The 19453-nt window shown below is 48.7% G+C and overlaps 2 protein-coding genes across 3 annotated transcripts in view; one reads left to right on the forward strand and one right to left on the reverse strand.

Annotated features, from left to right (window-relative positions):
* Positions 1-74: 74 nt before the first annotated feature.
* LOC133116842 (ras-related protein Rab-20-like) lies at positions 75-5763 on the forward strand. Its single transcript, XM_061226835.1, has 2 exons — positions 75-1009; positions 4442-5763. Exons 1-2 carry the CDS (start codon positions 745-747, stop codon positions 5017-5019), a joined length of 843 nt encoding a protein of 280 aa, XP_061082819.1. The 5' UTR covers positions 75-744; the 3' UTR covers positions 5020-5763.
* Positions 5764-6402: 639 nt separating this feature from the next.
* LOC133117054 (collagen alpha-2(IV) chain-like) overlaps positions 6403-19453 on the reverse strand; it is a 70331-nt gene continuing 57280 nt past the window's right edge. For both annotated transcript variants that reach the window (XM_061227142.1, XM_061227143.1), the window contains 16 exons: positions 19248-19373; positions 18495-18676; positions 18341-18404; positions 17404-17478; positions 17195-17302; positions 16558-16665; positions 16322-16393; positions 15816-15941; positions 15309-15425; positions 14733-14894; positions 12619-12717; positions 11809-11955; positions 11606-11722; positions 10792-10983; positions 9195-9481; positions 6403-8760 (listed from right to left, as the gene is read on the reverse strand). In XM_061227142.1, coding sequence (XP_061083126.1) covers positions 8506-8760; positions 9195-9481; positions 10792-10983; positions 11606-11722; positions 11809-11955; positions 12619-12717; positions 14733-14894; positions 15309-15425; positions 15816-15941; positions 16322-16393; positions 16558-16665; positions 17195-17302; positions 17404-17478; positions 18341-18404; positions 18495-18676; positions 19248-19373 — 2237 coding nt within the window. In that variant the 3' untranslated portion in view covers positions 6403-8505. The remainder of the gene's footprint in view (positions 8761-9194; positions 9482-10791; positions 10984-11605; positions 11723-11808; positions 11956-12618; positions 12718-14732; positions 14895-15308; positions 15426-15815; positions 15942-16321; positions 16394-16557; positions 16666-17194; positions 17303-17403; positions 17479-18340; positions 18405-18494; positions 18677-19247; positions 19374-19453) is intronic.

Consider the following 19453-nt stretch of genomic DNA (forward strand, 5'->3'; position numbering starts at 1 on the left):
ATTAAAATACTGATTGACTGATATACGAGTGTATCTCCACCTGGACTTCCCACCTGGACACACACACACACACACACACACACGGGCACCTGGATACAGACATTAGGTCTATAGCACAGACACTATATGGGCACAAACAATTATCGACAAACCGATTTCACTGTTGTCTTTTAGAACGATAGAAGAAGAGTAGACTATTACAAATGTAACTTTCAGTTCCTGTTCTCTGCTGGGCGCATTTCACCACGTTCGGTTAACTTCCCACTCGGTGAAATTTGGGAGCTTTAAAGTTTCCTAAAAACAAGCACAGAAAAACTGTACTGTTATATATATTACGATATTCCAAATGCACACGGTGTGCTGCGGCGATCCCATTTACCTACACAGGCTATACGAGTGAAATATGAGTCTATATTATCTCTTTATTAACGCTTAAGAATCTTTTGCAAGTAGTGTACTTTCTGCTTCCGGTTTCGTCACCACCAGAGTTTACTTCCAACGACGCGCAACGCGCGATGAAGTTTGACCTAATAAGTAGAGTTCGTAGCCTTGGAATTAACCAACTGCCTCTAGACAGGTCAGCTATCATCAAAGTTCATTAGTAGTTAGCTTAACAAAAGCGTCGATATACTTGTATGTTTGCTTTCGGCTAAGTCATAGCTATATGAATACTAGTCTTACCAGGACTCCAGCCATGTTACATATCGTAAAGCTAAGAAAAACGTCCAAAAACTAGAACTTTAAATGAAAGTAAAGTACAATATTGCTACTTTATCCGCTTGGCCGTTGATGGTGAATAAGCGGCGTGTTTCGAAGGCCATGGCTAACTCCGCAAAGATGAATAAGCCCGATGTTAAATTGGTTCTCCTCGGGGACATGAACGTCGGAAAGACCTCCTTGCTCCATCGATACATGGAAAGAAAGTTTCAAGAGACGGTCAGCACGGTCGGAGGGGCGTTCTTCTTGAAGCAGTGGGGACCCTACAACATTTCCATCTGGGACACCGCAGGTAATGGGCTATTTTGCTGATAATGTTTTAGTTTTAAAAAAAAATCAATCCAATCTTCCAGGCTAATGCATTAGCTATGGGCTACTAAGTTAGGTAATAACGGGAACCTTTCTTAGGCTGATCCACACTGGAGGAATGTTCTTGTGGCTCCGTTGATCTCCGGAAATAAAGACACTGCTGTCTGCAGATTCAGTAATTCAGAATTTTGACAAAATAACAATTTAAGGTGTAAAGGTACAAAATATGTGATTAGAATGTTCGTGACTTAACATTCCAATGTTGATTTAGCCTAACAATCACCTCTAACTGAAAGCAATGGAATTCTCGAACCCTGACTTGTACATTCCAAAAACTCTTCGAAAGGTTTACTACATCTCTTTTAAATTATATTATAAAACTACACAACAACTTTACGTGTACTGGTATAGTATGTATAGTATAGTGGTCTAGTAGCCTATATGCACAACTTTATTATTGAATTGTAAACTACAAATATTACGACATACACAACAAATGTAGCCTATGTGCAATCATGATATAGCTATCAGTTAATACTGGACTTTATGTGATGGCCATACGCTCGCTCATCTCAGCCAACGTGTGTACACAATTCCCAGCTTTTACGACGTAGACCGCGTGATATATTTTTCCTTTTCGAACAGGAATTTAAACTCATGACAATTGTCTGATCGTTTAAATACCGAAACAGTGATGTCAGTGTCGGACATGAAGTTATTTCTCAAATAAAGTTTTCAAACATTTGAATCGTGGACCCATTATAAGTTCCAAGATGCATGAATAAAATACACTTGGAACTCTTAACTTTTGAAACCTTGGTCCAATTGATTTGCACTAATTTCTATTGTTGAGAAATTGAGTAACGTAAATTGCGACGGGAGCAGTCTGTGCGGAGGCGCTGTATACAGTATTTGAGCTGGGAGTTTAAAAGAGCACACAGAAAATCCAAAATAATTACTTCCGATCTGAACTTTTTAGTTTAAAACTTTTTCTTCTTCTAAGCATTGTTTCAAGAAGACTTATGTTGAAAATGCAAAAAAAAAAAAGTAGGCTAAATAAATGAATAATATTTAACTATTTAATATTTTACTTTACTATTTGAACTGCTTCCCACCGCTCACCTGACTGTCACATTCGTATTATTGGAGTTTGCCGCCATAAAAGCTCTTTCAGTAGCGCAAACAAATAAACAGTCCATGTATGTAATTTGAGCATCGTTCTTAATGTCACTCAAACAACAGACTATACCCTAACAGGAAGCTGTTGAATGGCGGGTAATTGTCGCTTTCCCCTGTCAGCTGCCTGGTCCTATAACAAGAATTGGCTTCCAAAACCCTCAGTGTGTCATGGACCTTGATATGACCCCAGCTCTCTTTCTGTCTCTCGCTCTCGCTGACTCACACACACTCACACACACTCACACACACACACTCACACACTCTCTCACACACTCTCTCACACACTCTCTCACACACTCTCTCACACACAGTGCAAGGTCTTTGCATTAATAAAAGGAGAGTGCCATGGCTGTAGTATAGAGAAGCCTAGCATGTGCTAAACTCTCACACTGCAGACCAGAGCAGAACAGTGGCAGCTACTGTAGGGTGTTGTGCATATTTCCAGAACAATGCAGTATAGTGTTACCGTGCCAATGGAGCTGTGCTTTCCTGGGTCTGCCTGTGTGCTTCTGCATACTTTTCGTTAGTAGGTCTTTGTTTCCTTTTGTTTTTTGCACATTGAGGTATGCAACATTGTGTGGGTACGTGGATGAGTGTGTATGTATGTGACAGTATATATGTGCGTGTGTGTAACTGTGTGCGTGTGTGACACTGCATGTCTGTGTGTGGAACTGTAGGTAATGAGGTGTATGTAACTGTGTGTGTGAGTGTAATTGCGTGTGTGTGTGTCTGCAGGGCGTGTGTAACTGTGTGTGTGTGTGTGTCCAGGGTGTGTGTGTGTAACTGCGTGTGTCTGCAGGGCGTGTGTGTGTAACTGTGTGTGTGTATCTGCAGGCGTGTGTGTGTAACTGCGTGTGTGTATCTGCAGGGTGTGTGTGTAACTGCGTGTGTGTGTGTGTGTGTGTCTGCAGGGCGTGTGTGTGTTTAACTGCGTGTGTGTGTCTGCAGGGCGCGTGTGTGTGTAACTGCGTGTGTGTGTCTGCAGGGCGTGTGTGTGTGTAACTGCGTGTGTGTGTCTGCAGGGCGTGTGTGTGTAACTGCGTGTGTGTGTGTAACTGCGTGTGTGTGTCTGCAGGACGTGTGTGTGTAACTGTGTGTGTGTGTGTGTGTCTGCAGGGCGTGTGTGTGTAACTGCGTGTGTGTGTCTGCAGGGTGTGTGTGTGTAACTGCGTGTGTGTGTCTGCAGGGCGTGTGTGTGTGTAACTGCGTGTGTGTGTCTGCAGGGCGTGTGTGTGTAACTGCGTGTGTGTGTCTGCAGGGCGTGTGTGTGTAACTGTGTGTGTGTGTCTGCAGGGCGTGTGTGTGTGTAACTGCGTGTGTGTGTCTGCAGGGCGTGTGTGTGTAACTGCGTGTGTGTGTGTCTGCAGGGCGTGTGTGTGTAACTGCGTGTGTGTGTCTGCAGGGCGTGTGTGTGTGTCTGCAGGGCGTGTGTGTGTCTGCAGGGCGTGTGTGTGTAACTGTGTGTGTGTGTCTGCAGGGCGTGTGTGTGTAACTGTGTGTGTGTGTCTGCAGGGCGTGTGTGTGTAACTGTGTGTGTGTGTCTGCAGGGCGTGTGTGTGTGTAACTGCGTGTGTGTGTCTGCAGGGCGTGTGTGTGTAACTGCGTGTGTGTGTCTGCAGGGCGTGTGTGTGTAACTGCGTGTGTGTGTCTGCAGGGCGTGTGTGTGTAACTGCGTGTGTGTGTGTGTGTGTGTGTGTGCGTGTGTGTGTCTGCAGGGTGTGCGTGTGTGTGTTTAACTGCGTGTGTGTGTCTGCAGGGCGCGTGTGTGTGTAACTGCGTGTGTGTGTCTGCAGGGCGCGTGTGTGTAACTGCGTGTGTGTGTCTGCAGGGCGTGTGTGTGTAACTGCGTGTGTGTGTCTGCAGGGCGTGTGTGTGTAACTGCGTGTGTGTGTGTGTGTGTGTGTGTGTGTGTGTGTCTGCAGGGCGTGTGTGTGTAACTGCGTGTGTGTGTCTGCAGGGTGTGCGTGTGTGTGTCTGCAGGGCGTGTGTGTGTAACTGCGTGTGTGTGTCTGCAGGGCGCGTGTGTGTAACTGCGTGTGTGTGTCTGCAGGGCGTGTGTGTGTAACTGCGTGTGTGTGTCTGCAGGGCGTGCGTGTGTGTGTCTGCAGGGCGTGTGTGTGTAACTGCGTGTGTGTGTCTGCAGGGCGTGCGTGTGTGTGTCTGCAGGGCGTGTGTGTGTAACTGCGTGTGTGTGTCTGCAGGGCGTGTGTGTGTAACTGCGTGTGTGTGTCTGCAGGGCGTGAGCAGTTCCACGGTCTGGGCTCCATGTACTGCCGCGGTGCGGCGGCCATCATCCTCACCTATGACGTCACCAGCTGGCAGAGCCTGGTGGACCTGGAGGAGCGCTTCCTGCTGCTGACGGACACCGCCAACGACGACTGCCTCTACGTCATCGTGGGCAACAAGGCCGACCTGACCGACCCCGCGGCCCTGGAGGAGGGGCCCGCGGGGGCGGGGGCGGAGCCCGGGCCCGGGGGGGCGGAGCCGGGCCGCGGTGGGGCGGAGCCCGGGGAGCTCCGGCCAATCGCGGCCGTCCCCAGCGGCCACAAGCAGGTGCAGCGCGAGGACGCCATGGCGCTCTACGGGCGGGTCCTCCGCTACAAGCAGCAGGACGAGGCCAGCAGCCAGCCCGCCGACAGGATGTGCTTCGAGACCAGCGCCAAGACCGGCTACAACGTGGACCTGCTGTTCGAGACGCTCTTCAGCATGGCGCTGCCCTCCATCCTGAGGAAGCGCTCGGAGAACAGCGCGCACACCGTCGACCTGGAGGAGTGCAGGAACTCAAAGAGGAGCAGGCGGGGGTGCTGCTCCTAGACCTCACACCGTGTAGAGTAGTGTGTGTCGTGTCTGTCTGTCTGTGTGTGTCTGTCTTCGTCTGTCTCTCTGTGTGTCTGTTTGTGTATGTGTGAGTGAGTCTGCATGTGTGTCTGCACGTCTGCGTGTGTGTGTGTGTGTGTGTGTCTGCATGTCTGCGCGTGTGTGTGTGTCTGCGTGTCAGCGCGTGTGTGTGCGTCAGTTGCATTTCCAGCTCTTATGACTGCTCCATGGACTATAGAATAATGTGTCCTTTATTGCAATATGTGTACACTTTTGTAAATGATAATGACAATCTTCTGGAAAAAGAAATGGTCGATGGAGAACGGTTCACCACTCAGTGGTGCATTAATCCTGATTTCGCTCAATAAAACAGGTCAGATTTGCAGTATCGTTCAATATTATTTCAAATCGGCACATGCTAACAATGTCAAATCATCATTTTTGCATTTGTTTGTGTTGTGTTTTGTTGCATTAAGCTGGCATTCAACTGGCATTCAACTTCGCTTCAGCCACTGAGTCACTGAGCCAATTCTTCATCCGCATGGTAACCTGGAGGAGGACTCCAGTTGCCTCATCTCCATCAGATATGATTTTATTCTGTGATCTTCAAGATTGTTGTCAATTGTTTAGCTTATTTTTTTTTTTACTGCAATTTTTACGTTTTCTATCAAAACTATTTCGTAAAATGTGTATTTAAGTGTATTTTCTCACTAATTGTAAAGAATAAAGATTTTCAATGTCTTTTTCTGCATTTAGATTTTTAATGTTTTAATATTTCTTAGTCTCACAGCTATGAAAGCTCCCTGTGATAAGTGACTAATTTACTACACGGTCTGCTGCAATGCATTATTCCAGTTATGGATTACAATTCAAATTGAAGGCAACCACATTTTTTTTATACATACATTGACTTCCCTGAATTAAAATGCAATTAAACTGAAGCAAAATGTTTAGCAAAGGGTAAATGTACACTACAGATTCACTACAGTATTCTTACTACAGAAGAAAATTCAAAAGCGCAAATATTCCATATTTCAGTTTCAGTACTATTTAATATGGGGAAATTTACATGTTGTAATTTTGTTCCATTATTGGTCAACATGGGGGACATTCATATGTGGTAATTTAGTTTCAGTACTGCCTGTGGGTGGATGTGGTTTTGACATTGAGAATATTACAGATATATATGACATGAAAAGGTGTCTCGCTTCTCCTGTTATGACGTGAATCTGAGGTAGAAAACAGTTATATGTATATCGACCGACCCTCTCCCTCAGGAACTCTGAACAGGTAACAAACATGCACGTGAGAGAGAGAGAGAGAGAGAGAGAGACAAAACATTGCATCTCTCAGTCAAACAATCACACAAATCAAATCCTCTTTAACAGAAATCCATAGGACTTTTTATTCAGTATAATTACATCAAATGAGGAGAATAAAAACACGGGTATCTAACTGATTTGTAGCAAATGTACACAAGGGGCTTGTAGCTCAACCCAACAAGAGGGCTATGCAGGAAAGCATAGAGTACAAAGTAAATAGTTTTCAGTGCATCTCGTATAGATAACATTGTTTTAGAAAATTGAAACCTATTTGTTACATGACTGTAATTTCATTGCCATTCTTAGCACTGATGAAGGACAGACTCACGTTGCTGCCATTTTGCTTCTATGAAACAACAAGCCTGTTAGATTTATGAAGCTTCTTTGCCATTTATTTCAAATAACTTTTGTCAAAAGTTAACATGTGAGTTAACATTACTAAGGATGTTAATACTGGATAAAAATGGATTTCAAAACACAAAGTTTATTTGGAGATTTTCCACTGTGGGAAGGAGTTAAATTGTGTCTGTGTGGCAGGGCGGCACTGTATAAAATCGTTAGGGAACTGCACTTTAAAGACAAGCTGAAATCAAAAGGGACTTTTTCCTCAATTTAGACAATTTGTCATAACCATTCGAACACATCTTAAAGTAAAAACTTTACACGCTGAAGGTTTTTTCCATGCACTTCCTGGAAAACTTTAATGTTTAATGTCATTGTGGGCGTGTCGACAAAATATCTTAATTTCCTATTCCCCTCAAATCCGTGGCATGCATCCTCATTTGACGTCTGCCAAATCGTCCTTCAAAAATTCCCCCGTTTCACTCGTGTATGTATCATATCACGGACCCTAGCGCTGCTCGAAACTTTGTTTTGTCCAAAGCGACTTACAGTTGATTAGACTGAGCAGGGGACAATCTCCCCCGGAGCAATGCAGGGTTAAGGGCCTTGCTCAAGCGCCCAACAGCTGTGTGGATCTTAATGTGGCTACACTGAGATGTGAACCACCCAACAGTCAAGTCAGTCCCAGTCAAGCACCTTAGCCGCTAGGCTATAGCTTGCCCGCGACTTAAAATAGGAATGTACAATCACAAAATTAAAATAATCTTGAAGGGACTGAGAGCCTTGTATTCAAATGCTGGTTGGATATAAATAGAAATAAAGAAGGGTAAAAACACCACTGACAAGCTACGGATGGATAGTTAGGGTTTTAGGGCAGAGCCGGCCTTAGCTTTTGTTGGTCCCAAAGTGCTCCAACATAAAAATAAAAAAACTAGGAGGTGGTTGTTGACATAAAGTGTTTATGTCAGTATGGCATGGCTGAACTTCTTTACATTTACCCACACAAAAAGAAATGCAACAATGCGATTAACCTTTTCTCATGCTTGAATGCTTGGCACTGCTTGGTGCTTACCTGCTGACCCAGCCATTTGTGTTTCCCAGCTTTGGTCAAGTATTCTCGGTGTCCCGAGAGTACCCCTCAACATGGTCATTTTGACCTCCTGCTGTGGTCAGACCACAGCCTAAACTTGACTTTATGTGATCCTCTGTCTGTCGTACCCAGGGGTGCAGTGTGTAGCCCTCACTGACTGCAGCGCATTGTGAGATGGACACACAGCCAAAAGTGGAAAACACCCTCCACAAAGCAAGTCTGTCGCTCAGCCTTTCAAACGCGCAACGGCCAAATCAACTTTGTGTCCCGAAGTCCCAACAGTGGAGTACTGGAGTACTTAGTGCATTTCATGTCCTGTACACCAAACATATTCTACAGTCTGGAGCAAAATAATGTGTGTTAGTACTATTGTAAAACTGTTAAATACCGTTTAATCTACACGTCGTACTACAGAAGAAGAAAAAAAACAAAAAAAAAAGTATTTTAAAACCATGAAAAGCAGTGCATGAAGGCCATTTTTTTGGTGGGTCTGTTTGAGACAGGTGGTCTATAATGAAACTGAGGTAATAAGTTAGGGGGGTAAAGCACCTTTTTGTATACGAATTCGGAACAGAAAACTCTGGACCTAAAGACACTGGTGGGCCTCGTTATCGAGCTGGGTCATATGATTTCAGCACCTGTGTTCAGGCCTTCCTCGGTCCACGTCCGGGACGAGACGGGGGCAGGTAGAGGGGGGGGGGGGGGGGGGGCGCAGTCCGTTTTTTGGGATCACAGGTTCTTCATGCACACCTGACAGCGGCTGATTCGAGACAGGAGCTGGCCGCCCTTCAGCGTCTCCATTTGGGGGGTGGTCTGGAAGGCCTGGTCGACGGAGGTGAGCCAGAAGCTGTGCTCGTTGGCGAAGTAGTGGCAGGCGCCCTTGGCGCCGTTGCACTCGATGAAGGGCGTGGTGCGGAAGTCCTCCAGGCAGGAGCCGGGGGACACCAGAGACTGGCCGCCTCCCTCATCGCCCGCCGCCGTGTGCTGGGAGAGAGAGAGAGAGAGCATTAAACGCATTAAACACACACACACACACACACATGCATACACACACACACACACACACACACACACGCATACACACACACACACACACACACGCATACACACACACACGCATACACACACACACACACACGCATACACACAAACATACACATTACAGTACACAAACACACACGCGAGCATATACACACACACACATACACACATATTACAGTACACACACACACACACACAAATGTTAATGATTCACTTTGATTTGCCATGTTTTGGAAACACCCAAGCATCTGCTGGATAGTAGCTTTAGTTAAGGGTCACTAATCAATCTATTAATTTTTAATATGATAAAATTACGCTTTGCAGGCTAACAGCCATTCCTTTCACCACGCCGAACAGAGGAACAAACGCTGACTCACCATGAGGAAGGAGTAGCCAATCCAGAGGCTGCGCCAGCCCGCGGGGCATTGTGGGATAGTGACGTCCTGGCTGTGCACCGCGATGGCCACGGAGGGCGCCTCGCAGACCGAGCAGCGGCTGATGTAGGGCTGGATCTCCGCCTCCTCCACGGGCATCATGGGAATGGGGGCGGTGGTGGACAGCCAATAGGACTTGTCGTTGCGGCTGGCGTAGTAGCAGAGGTCGCCGGGGTTGCAGTAGATGAAGGGCATGGTGTTGAAGCGGGGCAGGCAGGATCCCGCCAGGCCTGAGGGCAGAGGCACGGTCACAGCTCACACGCTTGAACATCATGAATAAATACATTTTGACGCTTTTATCCAAGGCGACTTACAGTCGATTAGACCAGGGGGGTGACACCTAACCCCCAAGTGCTCCTGACTGTGCTGGTTGGTGCCTTGCGTGGCAGCTTATCGGTGTTGGTGTGTGAGCGCGTGTATGAGAAGTGTGGGTGAATGAGAAGCATCAATTGTACTGCGCTTTGGATAAAGGCGCTATATAAATGCCGACCATTTAGACTAAGCAGGGTAAAATCTTGAGGAATCTTGGGTCTTGCTCAACGGACCAACAGCTGTGCGGATCTTATCGTGGCTACACTGGGGCTTGAACCACCAACCTTCTGGTTCTGGGTCCACTAGGCTACAGGCTGCCCCCTGTTGAACATGTTCAAACACAGGAACTGGCCCAGGGGTGCCAAACTCCAGTCCTGGAGGACCGCAGTGCCAACTGATTTTCGGTCTGTTTCACCACGAGTGATCCAGTAAGTCACTGATTGGCTAAAGAGTCCACACACCTTGTTCTCGAGGCCTTAAAGGAACAATAGGCAATTTCGGACTTCTAACGGTCAAGAGAGGAATTGTGGCAACAACCACCAATAAACACTGTTTATCCCTTCCCTTCTCTGTGAACGTGCTGACATTGAAACGCCATTGGTTGTGGCAAGTAGAACACATTTTCAACCAATGAGCTTGAATGATTGTACAGCTATACGATGTTTTGGTACAGAGTGTCGGGCCGTCAACTGCGTATTTTGGAACCCAAATTAAAGGACTATAAACACACACAGAGAGTGAGTAAACATGTCAGTGAGCCTTTTTCAATGATAAGAAGGGATTTACAATGGTCTTGTAACAATGTTTTAACACAAATATCTTACCTATTGTACCTTTAACTGATTGCGGACTGAAAGGACACCACAAATACCAGCAAGCACTGCAAGAATGCTCAAAAGGCCCATTTATATATACTGTTAAACTCATAAACAATTAGTTTGTATTGTAACAAAGCAAGCAATGTCAGCGCTACATAAATAAAGGTATGAAAACTGCCTAAATATATAGGCCGTAATATATAATTAATTTGTACCTTTTTTGCTTGGAAAATGTACTAATTTTGGTACTATTTGTAGCCAAAGAGAACACTACTGTACTTTTAGAGAAAGAAATTTGATCCTTAGCAGACTGCTTAAGAATCACAGCACAGCTGCTGCACAGTAATGATCCTCGGCTGTGATTGGACGCTGAGCGCCGATGCGGTTTGACTGGCGGGCGGCAGGCTCACCCAGGTCCTGGTTGTGGGCCTTCTCCTGGCCCTCCAGGTAGAGCAGGCTGTACCCGTCCCACAGTTTGGCCATGCCCACGGGGCACATGGGCGTCTGCTCCGACTGGCTGTGCTTCACCAGCAGGTACCCCACGCTCACGCTGCGCCCCGCCATGCCAGCGATACCGGGGGTCCCAGGGCGCCCCGGACTCCCTGAGAGAGAGAGAGAGAGAGAGAGAGAGAGAGAGAGAGGGGGGGGGGAGAGAGGGAGGGAGAGGGAGAGAGAGGGAGAGAGAGGGGGGAGAGGGAGGGAGAGGGAGGGAGAGAGGGGAGAGAGAGGGAGGGAGAGAGGGGAGAGAGAGGGAGAGAGAGAGAGAGAGAGAGAGAGAGGGGGAGAGAGAGGGGGGAGAGGGAGGGAGAGAGAGAGAGAGAGAGAGAGAGGGGGAGAGAGGGGGAGAGAGGGAGGGAGGGAAGGAGTGAGAGCAGGAGAGAGAAAGAGATAGAGAGGGATGGAGGGGGGTAGAGGGAGAGAGAGAAAGAGAGAGAGGGAGGGAGAGGGGATAGAAAGAGAGTGAGAGGGAGGGAGAGAAAGGCAAATGGGAAAGTGAACACACAACCCCACCATTACAATGTCCCTAGGATGGGAACCATAGCAGGCACCTTAAATAGTTGTTTTTTTTATGGTTAATGCTGTTTATTAACATTATTCGATTTGTTAACAAAGCCCCACGAACCCTGTCCCGATTGCTGAGGGTCTAAACGGTCTATAGCGCCGGAGCCCGATTGTGTTTGTTCTGTTTGTTCTGTTTGTTTTGCACAGTCACTCGTACTGTACCTTCCAGGCCCTGAAGTCCCTGGAGGCCTGTCTGTCCGCCCTCGCCACGGTAACCAGGGGTCCCCGGGGTGCCACCGATCCCTGGCATGCCTTTCTGGCCCTTGGGGCCAATTAATCCTGTGGGGGGGGAGAGCAGAAAAACATCAGCACCCATCCGTCACTCACACACCACGTCCTGGACAGACTGGGGCGAGGGTCCTTACCCAGGTTGCCCGGTGGACCGTGGGGGCCGTTTTCTCCGTAGACGCCTTCAGGACCCCGAATTCCCTGCACACCTCGAGGCCCTTGCTCCCCCAAATGTTTGGGTGGTTTGGGAGCCTCACCCGGAGAACCAGGGAGTCCAGCGTAACCTGTGCGTGTACACACACGCACACGCGCACGCACACACACACACACACACACACACAGGAGACGTATTGAAACCACACTATACATACAGAATTCCTGATTAAACTGATCTTACTCTACTTTGAGTCTATATTAAATCATCCTACATACAGGGAAGACACTTTACACAAAAACCCACTGGGGTCCTTTTCATTCACCGAAAACCATCATTAGGAGCACAGCAGCTTCAGAGAAAACTACCACAGTCATAGTGACACTGAAAAATCCCGTGAGCAGAGACACAGAAATGCACGGTCACTCACACACAACAGTAGTGACTCAGACCGTACGCTTCCCCTTTACAAAAGCTGACATAACACACACACACACACACACACACACACACACACACGCACACGCCCACACACAAACAAATGCACATGCACAGATACACACACACACACACACAAATTCACACACACATACACGCACACACCCCCACACACATATACACACACACACACACACACACACGGACACGCACACCCCCACACACACACACACACACACACACACACACACACACACATACGCAAACACGCACACCCCCACACGCACTCACACACACACAAACACACACACAAATGCACACACACACGCGTACACACACACATACACACACATACCTTGAGGTCCAGGGTTTCCCTTTGGCCCAACAGGTCCCCTGTCTCCTTGGACACCAGCCCTTCCAGGAATTCCCATCAGCCCCTGCTCCCCCCTCAGACCTTTCAGGGACAGACAGTAGCCTCCTTACCCCACATCCAACCACTCTCCGACACAACCATGAAACTCAGTTGTCCTTCCCCAAAACCCACACACAGGTGTTCTTTCATTAAAAAGATGATAGCATGACGTTACATTAATGGCATTTGGCAGACGCTCTTATCCAGAGCGACGTACAATATAGTGCAAAATGCATTCTCATAACCAGGGACAAGTGCGCTGAAAGACCCTAGAGGGAAGTACAATATCAACTGCTACCTGCACAACAAAGATAAGGACCAGGGCCTATTTGATCATTGGATTTAATTTTATTTAAAATATATATATATATATATTGTAGTACTGCAACACGCAGTACTACAATATGCAGTACTTGTATGAACTTGTATGAACTTGTAGGAACAAACCGCTTACCTAGCCAAACAAAATGTCCTAATACAGAAGTAAATATCACAGGTAAAGACAACAATTAAGGTTTACAGGGAGGTAGGGAGGGACAGGGAGAGGTGCAGCGTCTTCAGTTTGCGCTTGAAGATAGCAAGAGATTCTTCTGTTCTGACCTCCATGGAGAGTTATGGGTATGTGTTGGGTAAAATCGGGGCGACATGGCTCAGGCAGTAAGAGCAGGACGTCTGGCAGTCGGAGGGTTGCCGGTTCGATCCCCCGCCCGGGCTGTGTCGAAGTGTCCCTGAGCAAGACACCTAACCCCTAAATGCTCCTGACGAGCTGGTCGGCGCCTTGCATGGCAGCCAATCACCGTTGGTGTGTGAGTGTGTGTATGAATGGGTGAATAAGAAGCATTAATTGTAGAGCGCTTTGGATAAAGGCCATTTAGTGGTTGGTGTATGTGTTTAAAAGGTGTGATAAATGAGAAGATAAACGATGAATGATAGTACAGGTGGTGTCCAATCGTTAAAGCCCAACGCTAACGCACCCGATTGTACTTATCAAAGTCTTGATTGAAGACGATGATGAGTGGAATCAGGTGCCATAGTGCTGGGCTAAAGCAAATGCCTGTATCCACACCGGCCCTTTGCGGATAAGATTTGAAGTCACGCCCTACAGTGATGCAGTCCAAACTCTCAGTACCTTACGGGGCCAAACCATTACCGAGAGGTAGGGGGGTGTTGGGGGTCCATATCACGAAAATCTAAGTGCACACAACATTCGCAATTTATACTTCAGGGAAGGTCTGTTGCCTCTGTGGTAACAAGATGCCAAATAGCTGATATGTTTACATTTTTTAGAACACGGCGGAGCCTGACGTCGCAATGAATGTCAGTGTTCCGTCTGGCTGTCCAATCAACGCTGTGCGACAAGGTATGACTGTGTCTGCGACAGAACAAAATTCTACAGGTGTGCGACACTACACTTTTTTCCTTCGAAAATGCGCCATTTTCATAATATGATAATAATAATCCTCACTTAAACCCGACAGCATCATAGGTCAAGACATTAAAATGAAAAGAACACATTAAAATGACAGACCTCTTTTCATGATGGGCGAGTGATATGACAGGCTTTAGTACCTGACGGGCCATACCATTACCATTACCATTACATTACAGTCATTTGGCAGACGCTCTTATCCAGAGCGACGTACAATAAAGTGCAAATCAGACCCTGGGACAAGTGCATTGAAGACCCTAGTCCTAGGGTGATAGAGAGATAGATGAAACTTGAACCCTTGAAAAGTACATCAACTTTCCAACTAGCATACAGTTGGCAGCTAGAATACCCCATCCATCCAACCCATCCATCAATGTAACCCGCTTATCCTGAACAGGGTCGCAGGGGAGCTGGAGCCTATCCCAGCATACATTGGGCGAAAGGCAGGAATACACCCTGGACAGGTCGCCAGTCCATCGCAGGGCACACACACACCATTCACTCACACACTCATACCCACGGGCAATTTAGACTCTCCAATCAGCCGACTGGGATTCGAATACCCCGAATACTAAAAGAATTATGTATGAGTACAATTGTAACCAAAGGCAGGGGGGTGTTGTCTCACCTTTCTTCCCGGACACGCCGTGCTGTCCCTGGGCGCCGGGTCGACCCGGATCTCCCTGGAGGCCCTGCAGACCCTTCCGCCCGAACAGGCCCGGCAGGCCCTTCTCCCCCTTGTCCCCGAACGCCGAGGGGATGCCCGGAGTCCCCCTGACCCCGGGGAACCCTGGGATACCGGAGGTACGTGTCATTTCCTGTCACATCACAGTCACTTCCTCTCCGGCCCTGCGGACCAGGTGCTGGGCAGGAGGTGTCGTCATTTCCTGGCCTTTCACAAGATCAGTTCCAACTGAACCAGGTTAGTCAAGCAGGATGGTGGCAAATTCTTGGTTTGTTGTTTAAATTTCAGTTTTTTTTTAGTCGGGGAGGAGTCGGGAGTTGTGGGTTCATCTCCCTGCTAGTGTGGCCTTGACCACCCTCCCCATCTTAATTTGATGAGTACATTTACAGCCCAATACCACCTAACTGTTAACCCTAACCCTACCCCTAACCCTGAACAATGCACACCAAAACAGATAAGCCAGCCAATCGGAGACACGCATGCAGCCTCCAATCTCTGCGATCGCCGCTCTGAAACCACCTTGAAATCCCTTCGGTCCCTTCGCTCCTGGGTCCCCGCTGAGGCCCAGCTTGCCGGGCTCTCCGTGTGGGCCCTGGGGTCCCTGAAACCCGGGGGCTCCCGGCTGGCCTGGGTCACCTGAGGAGAAGGGAACCCCAAAACCACGGTCAAAGTATAGCCGCCACACAATATCTAGATGTAAAATAAGGCCTTCGGTATTCACACATACCGTATGTAAAATAGCTGCAAACTGATAGGATGTTGCGGCTTTAAATGATGTAGGTGTCATCTTTGTGTGTGTGTGTGTGTGTGTGTGTGTGCATGCATATGCGGGTGCTCGTGTGTTGAGGGGTGGTAAGTAACTGACCATACCAGTTCAGTTTCAGTTCATATCTTATAATTGACTGAACTGAAACTACACACTTCAGCAGTATGCTTTTGTGCAAGGTAAGCTACAAAATCACATGTGTGGGTGTAACCACGGTACCACTGCCAGATGCAACCGCTTCCACTGCCATGACAACCAACCTGGTTCTCCGGCGGAGCCCTTGGCTCCGGATAACCCGGGGAACCCGGGCTGCGTGTTGGGGCTCCCCGGTTCTCCCTGCTCTCCTTTCACCCCCGGCTCCCCCGGCTGCCCCCAGTCGTCCAGACCTGTCGGGAGACGGCGGACAAGGGTGGCTCTGAAAGACCCTGACAGGAGCTCATGCGGTCCGTAAGTATTTGGACAGTGGTACAATTTATCTTCTTTTGACCCTGTACTCCAGCACATTGTATTCCGAATGAAAAGATGATTATGAGGTTATAGTGCAGACCGTCGCCTTCCACTGGGGAGTATTTACATCCATATCAGGTGATCCGAGTAGGATCACTTCTTAGACACAGTTCCTCTATTTTAGGGGCCCAAATGTAATTGGACAGTTGGCTTCTCAGCTGCTTCTGGTCAAATTGTTAAAAGAGCTGGTGACTGATGTCAAAGCAAACCCACTGACATTCCCTAAAGTAAGCCCAATGGGATGATTCCCAAAGAGTACCTGGCGTTCCATGGATTCCCTTTTGGCCCTTCAGGCCGTGGAGTCCAAAAATTCCCTTCAGACCCGGAAAACCTGTGAGGATCACACAAAACAACTACATTACCCATAAGACCTCAAATCCCCATTCCTTTGGCCACGCTGAAGAACTACAAGAGGACACTATAATGACAAGTCTAGGGCACAACGGTGTTGTTCGGCACAGATGAGGCCCATTCCGGACACGCGGGATGTTGTACCTCTGTGCCCGGGTGTCCCGGGAAATCCGCTGGATCCCGTTTGTCCCGGCGTTCCGGAAAAGCCCTTCTGCCCCGGGTCTCCTGGAGAGCCTGTTTTCCCATCAACGCCTGTGAGCCCAAGGACAGAGCATCATCAGCAGGGCAACCAAACGGACCACCGCATCCACACACTCACGGAAAACACGCGTGTGCGATCGCGGCTATTGGATCGCAGTGCTCACTGACCCGTTCAAGACAGCAGACGTTCACGGCAAACTATGTTTGCAGCAAACAGTCACTATTGAACAACTTTAAATGAACGTTCCATTTAGTTCACCGTAATAATGACAGCTAGCTGATTTGTTTTACAGGTAAGAGCACATATTATTGAATTATAGCAGCCAAATAATTGTCAACTTTTGTTCTCTCGGCAGCCATTTTTGTTTGCCACGCACAACCCCTTCAAACTGTTAGCTGACATTAGCTGACTTTGCAAACTGTTAGCTGACGTCAGCTGACTTTTCAAACTGCTAGCCGGCGTCAGTTTGAATACGTCACCGAAACATTAGCTAACGTCTGCGGTCTTGAATGCGCGTCCGGCGTGACTCTAACCAATCCGAACCGTCCGCTTCGACAGGGCGGCGACAGGGGCCCCTACCTGGGCGCCCGTCAGGGCCAGGGTCCCCGCTCTCCGCTTTCAGGCCCTCGATGCCGTGGAAACCAGGACCGCCCCGGTCTCCGACCTGGCCGCCGACGCCCTTACGTCCTGCACCGGGGAGAGGAGCGAGAGGTCAGCGCTGTTTCCGCAGCAACGCCCCGCCCCGGCCCGCTACGATGTCATCATCGGGGATGTGGGCAGGCCCTTACCTGGAAATCCAGGTACGCCAAAGTCCCCTCTCACGCCCGGGGAGCCAGGTAAGTCGATGACGGCACCCTCCTCCCCTGGAAGAGTTTAAACTCAGTCAGTTCTGAAGTCTTAACTTAAGTATGTGTTATATTGGTCTTGCCCCATTTTAGTAATGATTACTCTGAAGATTGTGCCAAATAATAAATAAAACAAAAATAGTTACTTGTATAGCCGCTTTCACACATTTAAGAAGTTTCTCACATGAAAAATATGTTAAAATAACAAATGTGTAGAAAGAAAAGTAGTAAAAACAGACAAAATAAACCAGGTACAGTTAAAAAAAGACCAAAAACAAAAGACAATTACCCAGTGGCCATCTTGAGCATCTAAACGCTGCTCTTTCAGTCCATTACACTACTTTCTGGCATGAAAGTCTCTTATCCAGAGCGACGTACAGTTGATTAGACTAAGCAGGAGACAACCCTCCCCTGGAGCAATGCAGGGTTAAGGGCCTTGCTCAAAGGCCCAACAGCTGTGCGGATCTTATTGTGGCTACACCGGGATTAGAACCACTGACCCTGCGTGTCCCAGTCATTCACCTTAACCACTACACTACAGGCCACCATTACATTTGGTCTGAGCATTTGGAACAGCATGCACGCTGATGTGGCAGGATCTCTGGTTTCACTGCTGGTTGCTGGGAAATATTTAACACGGGGATGTGTGTAGGTGCAGTAGACGGTCTGTGTGTAGGTGCAGTAGGAGACGGTCTGTAGGTGCAGTAGACGGTCTGTGTGTAGGTGCAGTAGACGGTCTGTGTGTAGGTGCAGTAGACGGTCTGTGTGTAGGTGCAGTAGACGGTCTGTGTGTAGGTGCAGTAGACGGTCTGTGTGTAGGTGCAGTAGAGACGGTCTGTGTGTAGGTGCAGTAGGAGACGGTCTCTCCCTGATACAGTACCTTTCTTCCCCTTCAGTCCAGGGTCTCCACTCGGTCCGTAAGCTCCGGGAGTTCCCTTCTCCCCCTACGAGAAGGAGAACAAGACGCTCGTAACCCGGCAACCCAAACCCCCCCACATCACCATGGCGACAGCGTGACGAGCGCTCCGGCTCACCGTCGTTCCCGTCATTCCCGGAAAGCCGGAGATTCCCGGCAAGCCGGTGGGACCCGGCATTCCCTTATACCCCGGAAGTCCCCCGGCGCCCGGATCGCCCACAACTCCCTTCTCCTCGCCGGGGTCCCCTGGCATGCCGTCGCTGCCCGTCCTCCCGGGGACGCCTGGAAACCCTTTGGGCCCTGGGGAGCAGACACAGTCAGCCCCGACCGTATCCCTCCCTCCCTGGACTGCAGTCAGCTCTGACCGTATCCCTCCCTCCCTGGGCGGCAGTCAGCTCCGACCGTATCCCTCCCTCCCTGGGCCACAGAATGCAGGGACTGCCACAGAGACACTGTAATGCTGGCCAAGTTTGATGACACAACAGTAGCCTATTTCCTAAGGTATGTCTACATCTACGCGTTACATTAATGTTGATATAAACAAAGTGGTTACAATGGTCTGCCAAGTTACAACAACTAGCGTTAGCTTAGCAACACACTTGCATACTCTACTAGTAGGCTGCATTATTTCCAGTGTTCCAGCGTCATCATGTTGATAAAACTCGTCATGGTTCTCTAGCCTCTTAATTTGCACCAGATTGATGCATTTTACTGTTGAAATTTACCAAATGTTCTCCGGGGGGGGGCATGCCCCCCAGACCGCGCTATATGGTTCAAATTCCCCTCCTAAATTTCCTATAATAATTGAATTCCCGGTAGATCCCCCCCCCCCCCCCCCCCCCCAGCAAATTCGGGGTACCCGCTCGCTCACCTCGGGGGCCAGTGAATCCCGGCTCTCCCGGTTTTCCGTCTTCGCCCTTGGCCCCCTTCATCTTGGCGATCTCCTGCCGCGGGATGTGTGGCTTCTCGCCCGGAGGTCCCACGAGCCCTCGTTCACCTGGGAGAGACCACGGAGCGGGCCGCGTCACCGGGGAACGTGCTCTTCCCAATCCCAGCCCGGCCACGTTCCCGACCACG

Source organism: Conger conger, chromosome 17 (genome assembly GCF_963514075.1).
Source record: "Conger conger chromosome 17, fConCon1.1, whole genome shotgun sequence".
Classification (NCBI taxonomy): domain Eukaryota; kingdom Metazoa; phylum Chordata; class Actinopteri; order Anguilliformes; family Congridae; genus Conger; species Conger conger.